At 36.4% G+C, this 15,535-nt stretch overlaps 1 protein-coding gene across 1 annotated transcript in view; it reads left to right on the top strand.

Annotated features, from left to right (window-relative positions):
• The window catches only part of unc79 (UNC-79 domain-containing protein), a 1,277,183-nt gene that overhangs the window by 784,754 nt on the left and 476,894 nt on the right, over positions 1 to 15,535 (top strand). The window contains exon 38 of the mRNA XM_090395893.1: positions 7,787 to 10,501. Within this exon, the coding sequence (XP_090252019.1) occupies positions 7,787 to 10,501 (2,715 nt within the window). The remainder of the gene's footprint in view (positions 1 to 7,786; positions 10,502 to 15,535) is intronic.

Here is a 15,535-nt window from a genome sequence, read left to right on the forward strand (position 1 = left end):
GGAAAGCATCCGGAGGCAACTGACTAAGGTACTTTTTTATCTTTGGAATGTTGAATGTGAAGAAATGTTGAGAAGATGCACCTCTTCCTCCTATCCACTACAGAGTCTAGTGGATAGGAGGAAGAGGTGTGATATGATGAGACATACAAGTTGGTAAGGGGTTGCTATAGGATCATTGTTGAAGAGATTTTCATAAAATGGTGGGAGATCAGGGTAGAACAAGAGATCATCCCTGGAAGTTGTATAAAGAGGGTGTGAACAAGGGAGTGAGAAGCTGGTTTTTGCATGCAGAGTTGTGAATGATTGGAATGCCATGTCTGAGAGTGTGGTGTCCGCAGAGATTTTAAATGGGTTTAAAGCACAGTATGATGAGCTGCGTGTGTATGACAAAGGGTCCTCCTACATGAGTCTTTGACTCCATGGGTTCTTAGGATAATAATAATAATATATTATGCTTAACAGGAATGTAATTTCTTATCAAATATAATATACTTTGTGCATGGTAGGAAAAACATTCTAGCCCCCTCCTTCCTAGGCAGCATAATATCTGTTTGGAGATCACTAGAATGTAGCAGTTATACAGTTGGGTTGTATGTTATGGTGCTCATGTTATTTAATAGAATAATGAAATTGTACCATAAGTACATTGTTTACACACTCATTAAATTCTCTACAGGTTTTTAAAAGCTTAGTTTTTTTTTTTTAATGCAGTTCCCACTCACAAAAGAGTGTAGATGTGATATACTATTCAAATGTTGAAAGCACCAGATGTTAGGAATATATCATCAGATGTGAATGAGCACAGATGTGAAGAATATTAATTCACATCTGTGCTCTCTTGGATCTGATAGCTCTTCCTTCCAATTCACCCATATTGGGATTCAACATAGATGAACATCCGAACCATCTTAAGATCAAGGAAAATGAGACTCCACACACACACACTGCCACTAAGTCAGCTTGTTCTGTAAGATACCATTTCTGCCTTCCCTACACAGCTTACAGGCAAATAATAAGACAAAAATCAATATTCCTGTAGCAAATATCATGGCATAAAGGGAAGAGCAGCAGACTATACCAAATTAAGTCTGAAATGATAGAATTAAAATATATCAAGTCAATATTTTAATAACGTCAAGTTTATATTTACAAAAACACTGACTTGATATATTTTAGCTATAGGAGCTGGTGAGCCATATAAAATGAAAATAGTAACATTGAGGATGTCACTTTGCCTCTGAGAGAGTGATCGTGTATTCTTGACCTGGCAAGTTGCTAGACATATGCAGTTTTCATTTTAGAGGAAGCACATGTCGAACTTCATGTGATTTATGACAATCTAAAGAGACAATGTGCAGCATTGACTTGTATAAGAATCTGAAAGGGAAAACTGTTAACAATCTATGGGAGATGTCATTGGATGTTTGAGGGAAGCAGACTGTGTACATCCGTGGCTCAGAAGGATAAATTAGGTAAAGTTAGCTAGGTGCGAGTATCATTAAACAGAGCTACAAAAAAAAAGAAAATATTGTGTAGGTTACATAAGGAGAAAGGTGATCAGTAAGTCTTCTCCTTATACGGAGATTTCTTGCTGATCACCTGCTACTTCTGCAGTACAAAAAACAGGCAAGAAGGATGGACAGTATTGTAAGGAAGGCAAAATTAGAATATGAGAGGAAATTAGCTAATGTGTCAAAAGGAAATGCCAGTGGTTTTTTCTTTCACTATGTGGTGAGTAAAAGGAAGCATGACTCCTGTGTATTATAAGAATGTGCAAAGGAATTGGCAGTGCTTCTGACCAGACTGTTTAAAGTCTGTCTCAGCTCTAGTAGGATCCTGGTTGAGAGAGAAGCTTAGTTCTGTTGCATACAGGATGCTCCAAGACAGAAAGGTAGCAAATTATATACCTATCATTATCTTGTGTATAAACAAAGTGATAGATTTATCTTGCCTTAGTACCTTACCCACCGCTTATAATAAGGTGACAGTTAAGTATCCATGGCTATATAAGTATCACTTATGTAGCCATCCATGGCTACATAAGTGATACTGCTACACTAAAAGCATTCGATAGGATACATAGAACTCTTTTTACCTGAATTGGAGCAAAAGGGATGGATATGAAGCATCTGATATAGACAGGCAACATAGAGTATTTTATGGAAAATGGGAGAGTGGAATTTAGGAGAAGGTGAACGACTAGTACTGTGCCATAGGACTCTGTACTTTGCTGCTCCTATTTAATGTGTACTTCAGTGATATATAGGGAAATAATTTAGTGCATTATTTGCTGATGGCAAAACTGGCTGTAGCAATAGTTGATATAGAGATCCTGCTGGATGGTTTAAATAGGCTACCTACATGGGCAAAAGATAATTATTACCAATTTAATTTGACATAGTCAGTAAGATAATGCACTTTGGAATGAAAAGAGTACATGCTTTTGGGAACTTGCATAACCATCCCCAAATCCCTGGCATCAATTTCTGCAGAAATTGATGCCAGGGATTTGGGGATGGTTATGCACAAGGAAAATTTACAGAGCATATTGCAAAAGTTGTCAAAATAGCTCATCAGACTAAGATGCCCAGGAAAACAGTAATAAGCAGAAATGAGGAGGCTTATTCGTAACGCTTTGATATATTAACATCTGTACTAGTGTGTGCAGAGCTCTGGTTGCCTGGATTCTTAGTGGGATGGAAATGGTGGAGAAAATCCAGAGATAAATAACAAAGATAATGAGAAGTTTGTGGGTTACGTACTATAGTTGATAAGCAGAAAAGAAAGGTACCACAAAAACTTATAAATTACTAAAGGAATTTTATGGGATTGATGTAGATGAATTTTTTTTTAAATTTAATACATGACTGAGAGAGCACAAAGGGTAATCCCTGGAATTTTTGAGAGTTTGATTAGCAAGTGCTTGTGGACTTGAATAATGCTTGTGAGTGCTTTATCAGTGATTCATTTCAGGCAAAATTATCATAGCCGCTGTGATAATGGATAGTGGGCTTCAGATAATTGGTCCTAGGCCTCCCTGGAGATGCTCAAGTAATAATAATAATAACAGCAGTAATAATATAAGAACCACTATCTTCATTTTCAATCTGAAAATTTTGATGCAGGTAAGCAAAGAGAATGAACAGTTCCACCAAGACATCATAGTAATAAAGCAATGATCTCAGGAAAAATATACTTTTCTAATGGAAAAAACTATTCCTAATTATTTTCAAAGTGAGATATTCAAATACACTTAAAGTAGAATAGAAAATACTTATAAGCATTTTTAAATGTGTGTGTGTGTGTGTGTGTGTGTGTGTGTGTGTGTGTGTGTGTGTGTGTGTGTGTGTGTGTGTGTGTGTGTGTGTGTGTGTGTGTTTAACAATTTTGTATTCTTGTGAATATAATAGAATATGAACAGTGAAATCAACCAAGCTGAGTTGGAAAAGAAAAGTTTATGGAGTAGATAACAAAATAGTTGGTGGCAATCAGATCTATGAAGAGTATAAACTGAAGGCTAGGAAAGTGACATGAATGGTAAAGAAGTAAAAGGTGCAGTATAAGAGGAGATTGACTGATCCAGCCAAGATTAATTCAAGAGAATTCTTCTACTATATGGCAAGCAAGAGGAAAAATAATTATGCCAAGTTGATGCTGACAGATAGTTATGGCAGCAGAGAGAGAGACTGTTGCAAAGGATATAGTGGAATTATTAAATGACTATTTTATCAGCACATATCATAATGGTGTAAATGATTCTGTGCAACATGTAGAAGGGAGACAAGTATTAGGAAGATTGGAAGTGAAAGAATCAGAGGTGTGTCAAGTGTTGATTGGGTGAGATGTTAATAAGGTTGTGGGAATGGATGATATATCACCATGTATTTTTAAGGAATGTGCACAACAGTTAGTTATTACCTTGACTTGGTTATTTAATGAAAGTCTTGCAGTGGGTAGGATTCCCAAGGAGTGGAAAGTAGGCAAAATATACCACTCCATAAGCATGGTTCTAGGACAGAAGTTTCCAGTTATAGACCACTCTCCATAACTGCAGTTGTAGTCAAGTCACTGTTGGAGAGATTGGTTAGGAATAGAATACGAGATTGGGTTGATGAACATGGTATTCTTTATGATGGTAAAGGTAGGTCTTGTTTTAGCAATTTATTTGCATTTTATGATAAGGTAACAAGTCTGTTAGATAAAGGAGATGGTATTCTTGGACTGTGCGAACGCATTTGATAGATAACCACGTGACTAGTTGGTGTACAGGCTGCAGAGGATGGGAAATAAATTGCATATTAATTGTATAATAAATCAATTTTTCTTAGTCTTGAAGATTCGAATCAAATTGATATATAAGAAGACAATATCATCTTATAATAAATTTAGTTTAATCCTTTATCCAAATGTGTGCAAACAAAGTTTGCACCTGAAAGTATCTTCAGGACTGGGGTAAAGTGGTACAACACCGGGCAACTCCTTGCAAAGGTGGAGCAAGCCTCTAACACTCCACCCCAGTCCTGAAGATACTTTCAGGTGCAAACTTTGTTTGCACACACTTGAATAAAGGATCAAAATAAATTTATTATAGTCTCACCAAGTGAAAAATAAACTTTCAACATCTTTCTCTAAATCCAGAGTAATTTAATAAAAAGGTGGCACACTGTTTGGCAGCTCCTATAGGAGGAGATGACCTTGCTAATGCTTCTGCCTGGTATCTCCACTTAGGCCTGGCTCCCACTGAAGAGACCTCAATAAAGGTCGAAACTAGTCTGGGTAGTGGCCCTTCCCTTAATGCATAACATTATACATATCCGCAAGGAGATGTACTTTGCATTATGGGAGATACTGAGATAGGAGTGCTAGAGGCTTGCTTTATTATAGTCTCACCAAGTGAAAAATAAACTTTCAATATCATCTTAATAAATAACCAATCACTTACCTTAAGAATGTAATTTGTTTATATAGATTTAATCTGATTTAACATCAAACAAAACTATTTTCCCTTTTATCCATCACTTTTATTGCTCATTTGCAACTCAAGTATTGCTCTGTATATTACATTCAGTTTAGTCCATTCAAAAATTTTGGGTATTGTACAAATTTTCCCTTGGCACTTTATCACTTTTTTTTTTTTTTTTTTTTTTTTGAGATCAATAAAGCTGTATTTGAAATTCTTATTATGTTCACACATGTCTTGATTATTTGTCATTAGGGAAAAGAACTGCAGAAATTGATGCCAGGGATTTGGGGATGGTTATGCACAAGGAAAATTTACAGAGCATATTTCAAAAGTTGTCAAAATAGCTCATCAGACTAAGATGCCAAGGAAAACAGTAATAAGCAGAAATGAGGAGGCTTATCCATTATAATGCTTTGATATATTAACATCTGTACTAGTGTGTGTGCAGAGCTCTGGTTGCCTGGATTCTTAGTGGGATGGAAATGGCGGAGAAAATCCAGAGGTAAATAACAAAGCTAATGAGAAGTTTGTGGGTTACGTACTATAGTTGATAAACAGAAAACTCTTCACATTTTTGATAAACCCTATTTGGAATAAGTATAGCTTAAACAATTTTTATGAACCTTTACTTACATGCAAAATATTATTACATAAATTTCCTGCAGCACTCAGTGGGAAGTTATTGGGTAATTCTTACATTCAGTTATATTTCTGTTTTGATGCATTAAGAATGAAATTTGTTCCAGTTATTGGGATTTAACTTTATCACACCTCTAATAATTGAATCCCAATGCCACTCGCAAGTGTTTCATTACTTCTTTTGTACTAACATCATTTGTTTCTGTCTTCTTCATTCTTCCATACATATCTACAAATATCTTCATTTCACTCTACATCTGTTTCATCTCTTATGTTATCTTCACCAACTCAGCTTTCTAATCTTGTGTCACTTTTTTTTTTTTTTTTTTTTTTTTTTTTTTTTTTTTTTTTTTGCTATCTTACACACAGGCTTGTTTGCCATTAACTGCACCACTCTCCTTCTTACTAGTAATTGCACTCTTTTTCAATATCACATATTTATTGTCAGTTGCAGTCTTTTCTTTGCTATCACATCCACACACTTTTGTAATGTTTGCATAATCTTCCTCAAGAACATTTCAGTAATGAATCCATGTTACCCTACTCTAATTTAAACAAGCCTTGTGTTTCATTAGAATATTGCATTTCCTGCATGCCCACACTTTCCCCTTATTCATTCTCTCCATATAAACATCTGCAACATCCTCTTTTGTATACATAGTGCATTACACAGGCACTGTACTATTTTTGAAAAATCCAAACTTTGTTTTTGTATTACCTACACAGCAATCTACCATAATAAATTTAGTGTAATCCTTTATCCAAGTTTAAGCAAACAAAGTTTGCACCTGAAAATATCTCTTCAGGACTGAAGTAAGGTGGTACAACACCAGGAAACTCGGAGTAAAGGTGGATCAAGCTCTCATCACTCCTTGTCTCAGTATCTCCCATAATGCAAAGCACATCTCCTTGCAGACATGTATATTGCTATGCATTAAGGGCCACTACCCAGACTGGTTTCGACCTTTATTGAGGTCTTGTCAGTGGGAGGCAGATCCAAACATGGAGATACTAAGGCAGAAGCAATAGGAGAGGTCATATTTACCTATACGAGTTGCCAACAGGTGTACCATCTTATTATTGAATTACTCTGGATTTAGAGAAAAATGTTGGAAGTTTATTTTGCACTTGGTTAGACTATAATAAATTTAGTTTAATCCTTTATTCAAGTGTAAGCAAACAAAGTTTGCACCTGAAAATATCTTCAGGAACCAAGGTAAGTGGTACAACACCAGGCAACTCGGAGCAAAGGTGGACCAAACGCTCATCACTCCTTGCTCTAAGTTGCCTGGTGTTGTACCACCTTACCTTAGTCATGAAGATATTTTCAGGCCCAAAGTTGTTTGCTTACACTTGGATAAAAGATTAAACTAAATTTATTATAGCCTAACCAAGTGCAAAATAAACTTCCAACACAACTATCTACCTTTCACCACCATTTTGTACCAGAGTGCTAACAAGAAACAATGAATTTAAAGTAATACCACCTAAGAAATTAAATTAAACACTGTGTTCCACACTCAAATATCGCACATTAATGCTCAATCTAAATATTAGACAATATTGTCACATAATTAATAAATATAAAATTAACTTATCTTGTCACAGCCCACACAATGTCTGATGTTTAAAACTTTCCACCTAGTGGCCAAAAGACCAACCAGGAACTTTTTTGTATGATTTCTTTTTTATTTATTTCCCTGTATCCAAACTATTGGTATCTTTATTTTCCTCCCCTCTACTTGCAGATAAGTTCATATATATATCACTGACTGAGTTACTCACTGTTTTCTCATTCTGCAAGATCTGGTTCTTCTTTTGAAACTCCTTCATTTGTTCCTTGGTCATTTTATATTTGATTCTACATTTTACATCTGAAAGTTGTTTGACTTTGATTCTGTTGTCATCTTTAGTACACATTTTTCATTTCTGTTGGATATTCTTTTTTGTTTTACTTAAATGTTGGTCACTTCCTGTTTAAAATCCCCTTTACTTCAAGATGAATGTCATAATAAAATTATGTGACTAATTTAAATTAAATTACAGAGCTTGCTAAATAGGAGAGAAAGCAGTATCTCATCTCATCTGATTGTATTTTATTTATTACTATGTCGTAATAATGATATATAACCATTACTATAGCTTTGAAGTTTTTTAGTGTAATCAGTTGTGTTTCTTTTTCAGATTTAAGTGCTGCTTCAGCTGATGTAGATAACACATGTGATAAAGAGCTGTTACTCACAGAACCTTTAATAATGCATGATGAAACAATCAAATCAAGTTCCTTTGGAGTATTCAAAACTAAAGTTTATAACACAAAATCTCATGGCAGAATTGCTGAAAATTTAGAAAGTGATATGTTTGCTGAGCACATTCTTAAATCCTCTAAAGAAAGATTAGATCGCCAGCAATGGAAAAACTGGAAACTGCCTGAATTTAGTTGTTCTAGCGATGGAGATGATGCTGAACCAGAATTAGAAGCCATTCCTGAAAGTCCAAAATCTGAGGATTCGGAACAAGAAAAAGCTTTGTCTGGCTCTGTTGGGGAACTTCCTTGTCTTAAAATAGGAAGTATTGCAGAGCAAGCCAAAGTAAGATTAGTTAAAGATACTTTGCCAGGAGAAGAAAAAGTCACTGTAATTGATCCAACAGTTGCAGTTTCTAGCAAAGCTATGATAATCACTGATAATGGTATTCAGAAGGCTCTTTCTAAGGAAGTACAAAATCAAAAGGCATTATTAAAAATAGAAGAGTCTGCCGACTCAGACACACAATGTAATGTTGCTGCTTCTAAGATATCTATATTGCAGAAGCCAGCCAAACAAGCAAAATCTGATATGAATTCCTTAATACCTGAATTTTTAGTAAAAGAAAGTATAAATTTTCAAATGGCTGAAGATTCTTTAGTAATAGAAAAATCTCTGCATGAAGCAATGGAGAAGAGTGTAGATGTGAAATCAAGCCATCTTGTAATATCCAGCTCTTTCACAAAAACAGATCCTGACAGGGAGGAGGACTTTGAAAGTTTAAAAGGATCTCAAGAAGAGTCTTCTTATAGTAGCTACAATAAACAGGAAAATCTTCAAAGCAGAATCATCCCTTCAATACATTTAAGTGATAATTTACATGTGGGGAAAAAAGAAACTATTAAGCTTTTTCATTCCCTTCCTCAACAGCAGAGCATAATCTCCAAAACTATGGCATCAAAATTAGAAAGCAAAGAAAGAGTTCAGGAACCAGTATCCAAATATGAAACTTCACTTGCCTCACCTCTGAAAAGTGTTAAGGCTGTTCACCTGGAAAAATTCTCTGTAGCATCTACCAGTCCTCTAACTACTACTGACATGAGATCTGAAGGCCTTAAAACTAGTGTTACTGCTAAGCATGATATTTCTGATTCAGCTGATAACTCTCAGCTTGCCCAGAATATTACTATTAAAAGTTCCTTTATTCATCAAGATAGTCTGCAGTTAGCTCATCAGAAAGAAAAAGAGAAAAGCATGGTTTTACAAAAGAAACAAGAGGAAGATCATGAGATTTATCAGAAAGGCAAAGTACATTCTGGTGAAATATTACTGGAAAGTACATTTGATCACACTCCCCTAAACCTAACTTTGAAACAACAACAGGGCTTTCAAATAAACAAAGATTCTACCACCCATGCCCACTGTTCATATTCATCTGACAATTCCCACATGGATCTGAAAATGAAAGATAAATATGATAGACTATCTCACCAGTTTGTCCAAGTGCACTCAGTAGATGAGAAGACATCTAAAGCTATTAAAAAAGAGATTGCTAAATTTCCATGGAAAATGAGTGTACACTCTAACATTAATCTGGAACCATTAGTTAAACCTGTCCCAGAAAGGTTACTACCAATTGGTCTTCCTGATAAAGATTCCGTCGTTAGAAAGTTGGATAGCACTGTGGAAAGAAGAGAGCAAAAATCTGTAGATAGCACCATTAGTAGCACTGCAAGTGGCATTCAAGATGCATTGCAGCAAATTAAAGCATCAACTGGAGCAGAGCAGACCAAGACAGCTGTAGATAGACAAGTCTCTCATACTACAGTTAGTTCATATACAACATCTCAGCATGAACTCACAGAAGATAAAGGTGTTCAGACTGGTGTCCAAGAACGTGATTTTGAAATTCCAGCCCTTGAACGTTTGCTACCAGTAGGGCCAGTACCTTCAAGAAAGGAGTTGGATTCTAAAACATTCCCATACTCTACAGGTACTTTAAAGAATTTAAGCCAGGATACTCCTAAGCAGCATGTATTAGAAAGTAGAGACCCAAAAGCATCATACAAAACTGTGAAAAAGGAATCATTGCTGCAGTTTTTTGAGACCATAAGTATTCCTGACAAAGATTTGGATCACCAAAAGAGACAAGCTATTAAAGTGACTGATATTGCATATGACACGACTCATTTTTCAGATAACATGGAATTTTCTAAAGAATTCAAAGATAAAATTGTTAAAAAGAAGAGTTTAGATGAAAAAGAAAGCAAAGTGATAGAATCTCAGCAATTTAAGCTTCCCCTCTTTCAGACAGGCTCAAAACCAACAGCTGAAAACCTTTATAGCTCAAAAATAAATGAAAAAATGGAAGTAACATTAATTTCTTCTCAACAGAAAGAAGAGACACAAGCAGAAAATAGTAAACTTTCTCTTCAGCAAATGGAAGTTCATTTAGAAGAAGCAGATCAGCAACCAGTTAAAACACCAACAAAAGAACTTCCATTTATTGAAGATTCCTCTGAGATAAAGATAAATAATAAAATGCAGACAAAATTAAATGAAGTAGTTACAAATATTGCAGAAAAAGTCATAAAAAGTGGAAATTTAGAAATAAAAATAGATGATGAGTTTCCTGAAGTACCTGCTGAAAAAAGTGAGTACTATTTTTTTAATGTTTAAATGAATTTTTAAGAATGCTCTTAATTTTAAAAATGACTTTTGCATATTATTTAGTTAAAACATAAAAGATTATTTATTTAATATGATTTGAAGTTAACATTATTATTAATAGAATGGCTAGGGTGTGATATTGCTTGACTTTGGAGGTATTTGAAAATAATTATATGAAGAACTACTATGTAAACTGGAGCAAATAGAGGATAGAAATAAAGATAGTAACATGGATAAGAAATTGATGGACAGACATGAATGAATAGTATATGGGAAGGGGATAAAATGTTAGCCATCTAGTGATTCCACATTCTTCTCATTTTCCAGTCAAAATTCTAGGAGATGTCTAAACATCTGAAATATTCAGTTAAAGAGGGTGTGTATAAAATAGCAGACCCAGTGGTTATGAAAAAACTCAGAAAGCTGCTTGGAATAGTGGCATGCTGGCATAAAAAAATGCAAAGAAAGGATATTAGTAGCGCATGGGGAAATAATCGAGATATGTTTGAGGAAAGCATTATCTTGCTGCATATCAAGGATCAGGAGGATAGATGGATAGAAATAAAATTGATGAGTAACATCATTTGGCAGGAGATACGAAAAAGAAAATATAATGTTGTGAGTAGAAGCAAATTGAAGAGCACATCAAAATATTACATCATGAGAGAAAATGAACCGAACAGGATAAAGGAAATCCAAAAGAATTATTTTGCTAGGTGGTGAAAAGGAAGAATGATTATGGAAGGATAACATTAATGAATGGAGGTGGCAAACGGAAGAAACAGTTAAATTACTGAATTATTACTTTACAAGAATAGTTCATCTGGGTGGAGATAATGCACTGAATGATGTGACAGGGCATTATGATAGTTCCTCTGACCAACATATTTAATTTAATTCTCTACCTTGTCCAGGAATCCAAGAAAGTGAAAAGATGACAAGATAATTCCATTACATGAAGAAAGCCCCAAGACAAGTAGTAAATTATAGACCTGTCAGTAGCTTGAATGGTGGTTAAGGTATTAAAAAGGTTAACGAAAGAATTCAGAAATAGGTGAATAGAATACACTATTTTGTGACTAGCAACATGTTCTTTTTACTCACTTTCTGTAATACATATGAAATTACAACAATTAAATTAAGAATAAATTAGAAATTAAAATTCCTTGAAATTGCTCCAAGTTTGGTCTCTAGAACAGGGATTTCTAGTTTATCTGACTCATAGCCAGCTAGCTTACTATACTAATAATCTTCTTCTTCTTCTTCTTCTTCTGCAGCTTCTCCCACTTAAGTGGGGGTCACTGTTTCTTATGAGTCTCCTCCACACCTTCCTGTCTTGGGCTGTCACCACATCCAAGTTCTTCATCTTCAAGTCCTCTTCTACCAGCTCCCTCCATCTCTTCTTTGGCCGCCCACGCTTCCGCCTTCCTTGCACATCCATCTGCATGACCCTTCTTCCCACATATTCGTCCTCCCTCCTCATCACATGACCAAACCATCTCAACCTTGCCTCCTGTATTTTCGCTCCTAAGTTCGTAACGTTCACTGTTCCCCTGACATAGTCATTTCTCATATGATCCTTTCTGGTCACACCGCACATCCACCTAAGCATTCTCATCTCTGCTACTTCCATCCTGCTAATGTTATTTTTCCTCAGGGCCACAGTTTCTATAGCATATGTCATAGCTGGCCTCACTACTGTCCTATAAATTTTGCCTTTCAGATTGATCGGCACCCTCTTATCACATAACACTCCAGCCATCTCCCTCCAGTTCCTCCAACCTGCTTGTATCCTGCATCCCACTTCCTTCTCACCTCCTCCATCTTCTTCCACTGTCGAACCTAAGTATCTAAAGTCTCTCACCTTCCTGATGACATTTCCTTCCAGCTCCAGGTCTGACTCCTGGCCACCGCCCACTGCGCAACACATATACTCTGTCTTACTTCTGCTCAGTCTCATACCTCTCTCTTCCAGTACTTTTCTCCATCTTTCCAGTTTAGTTTCTGCTTCTTCTCTTGAATCTACACACAGCAAGATGTCATCTGCATACAACATTGTCCAAGGTGCATCTTCTCTCACCTCCTCTGTTACCACCTCCATCACAATATTAAACAGAAACGGACTTAATGCTGACCCTTGATGCAAGCCAACTGTTACTTGAAAACTTTCTGTCTGTCCCAAACAGGTCCGAACACTTGTCTTCACATTTCTGTACATTTCCTGCACCAACCTGACATATTTCTCCGGCACCTTCTTCTCCCTCAGACACCTCCAGACTTCTTGCCTTGGCACTCTATCGTATGCTTTCTCCAGATCAATAAATACCAGATGTAGCTCCCTTTGTTTCTCTCGATATTTTTCCATCATCTGTCGTAACCCAAAGATAGCATCTGTTGTTGATCTACCAGGCATGAAGCCAAATTGTTCCTTTGCAATCTCCACCTCCTCCCTCAATCTACCATCAAGAACCCTTTCTAGGATCTTCATTGTGTGGGACATCAACTTTATTCCTCTGTAATTTTTACAGTCTTGTGCATCCCCTTTACCCTTGTAGATGGGAACAAGAGTACTCTCCCTCCATTCCTCGGGTATATTTTCCTGTTGGCAAACTTTCATGAACAGGTCCCACAGCAGGTCAATTCCCTCTTCCCCCAGTGCCTTCCATGCCTCCACTGGAATTCTGTCGGGGCCCACCGCTTTTCCATTCCTCATCCTCTTCATGGCCTCCGTCACTTCCATTCTACTGATGTTCTGCACCATCCCCTCAGAAGGCTGCCCATCTCCTCTGTGAGTCCTTACATTTTCCTCATTCAGAAGTCCCTCAAAGTATATTTTCCATCTGTTTCTTATGTCCACATCCCTCCATAATACTCTTCCTTCAGCATCTCTGATCTGCCTCACATGTAAGATGTCCTTAGCTGCTTTATTTCTACATTTCGCTAGTTGGTAAATTTTTCTCTGACCTTCCTTTGTTTCTAATTGATCATACAGATCTTGATATGCCATGGCCTTTGCCTGTGCCACAACTCTCTTGGCTTCTTGCTTTCTCTCTTTGTACACCTCTCTGTCCTCTTCCACTCTTGACTCATCCCACTTCTGCTTTGCCTTCCTCTTAGCTGTCACTGCCACTTGTACATCATTATTCCACCACCAACCCTCCTTCTGCTCTCTAATCTTTCCAGATGTCTCACCAAGCACCTCGATTGCACAGCTCAGGATTACTTTTGAATTATGTTTCCACCAATGTTACTATACTAATAATATGTTTATTAATTGACAGTCTTCCACTGCATGGAATTCATATATAAAAATGAAATTAATTATATAGGAAAGAATTTCAAAAGAAATATCCATTGTTTACCAATGATGCTGAACTAGGTTAACAAAAGTGGTCAAAATTCTATAAGATGATTTAAATAGAGCAATTTCTCAATAGCCATTGTTCTTCTGTTATTCTCTGGATAAATTCATACCATTTCAGAGCATATACCTCTATCCTCTCCATAATAGGATGTTCATCTTTCACTCTGTTCGAATGCATGTATTTCTCAGATGATCCATATAGGTAGCTCTCATACTTCATCTGAAGTAATCCATTTCCACAACTTTTACTCATCTTCTCTGGCTGTTAGTGAGTGTCCGACACTCACATCAGTAGGTCATTATACTCTCTATTATCGCATGGTATAACATCTTTTTAGTTTTCCTTGAGCCCTTGACTCCATAAAATACCACTCATTGTTCTAATAGCTGCTCATGCCTGTCCTGTTCTAAATGTTATGTCCACATCACACTGGACTGGACTTATACCTCTTCAAATATCTTGACTCCATGATGGAGTCAAGATATTTGAAGGCATCCACTAATTTTATTGCTTTCCATTTTTTTGTTGCTTGAACAGCCTGCCTCATCTCCTCCAATCTCGTTTCAAATGTTCTTTCTCCCAACAATAGCCTCATCTTCTTAATATTCCACCTTATCTTTGTATAATAGACCTTCATGATTATTATTATTATTATTGCATGACACCTCCAAAGACTCATCGAAGGAGGGCACCTACTCTACAACTCTCTCTGTCTCCACCACTCAATCTACCAACTACAATGAACCTCATCATCTACACCAACTCCATCTACTGCCCACTACTAGTATTTTCACAGACAATCACAAACATCCATGCCCATGGCGGGATTCGAACCTGCACACTTTTGGCTGGGAGCAGATATGCTAACCACTCGGCCAACAAGGCCGGCAATAAAATTAAAATTAAAATCTTCGAGGGACTTAATATCACCCTCAAGACGTATCAGGGACTTCCTATTGCATGGATCACTAGGCCTCAGAAGAGTGATTATATCCCAGCAGGTGTTTGATTTCACTGCACCTTCTTTCCCACTTCTTCTTTAGTTAATTACCATTCTTTTCACTTGTCTCTTAATATTGTTGTTTTCCTCCCTTTTCTGAATAGTGTTACTGCTCTCTTCTTTTCTTCTATCTTCTCCTTCACCTGTTGATTCATCCATTCTATGTTTTCTCTCTTCTTCTCTTCCCTTCCAAGAGCATCTTTAGCAGTCTCAGGTTTGCATTTCTTTAAATGATTATTCTAACAGATAAGTTTAGGTGTTGATGTTATTCATGAGTTATTTTTCACAGTATTAACAACACCACACACACTTTTATCACAAAGATGTTTTATTAACGCTTATATTTTGCTGATTTTCAACTCAGCATCATCAGAGCACAACACACTTGTATACGCGACAATGAGTGAGTGAAACAATATAATTGCAAAAGACAAAAGATATAAAGTCCTATTTTTGGTGGCCTCTAACAAAAAAAAAAAAAAAGCAGCTATCCAGGAGTTTTTCTTAGGATAACCGTCTCCCAAATTTTTGGCAAATTAATGCAACCATATTTGTTAAGGTTGGGAGAATTCTTCAAAGCCATTGCTGACTCAAAAAATAATCTTTCAGATCTATAACGACTCCTAAATAGATTCATTTTCCTCCATCTAAT

This window comes from Typopeltis vanoorti, chromosome 1 (genome assembly GCF_054136105.1).
Source record: "Typopeltis vanoorti isolate ZY-2024b chromosome 1, IOZ_Tvanoo_1.0, whole genome shotgun sequence".
Classification (NCBI taxonomy): Eukaryota; Metazoa; Arthropoda; class Arachnida; order Uropygi; family Thelyphonidae; genus Typopeltis; species Typopeltis vanoorti.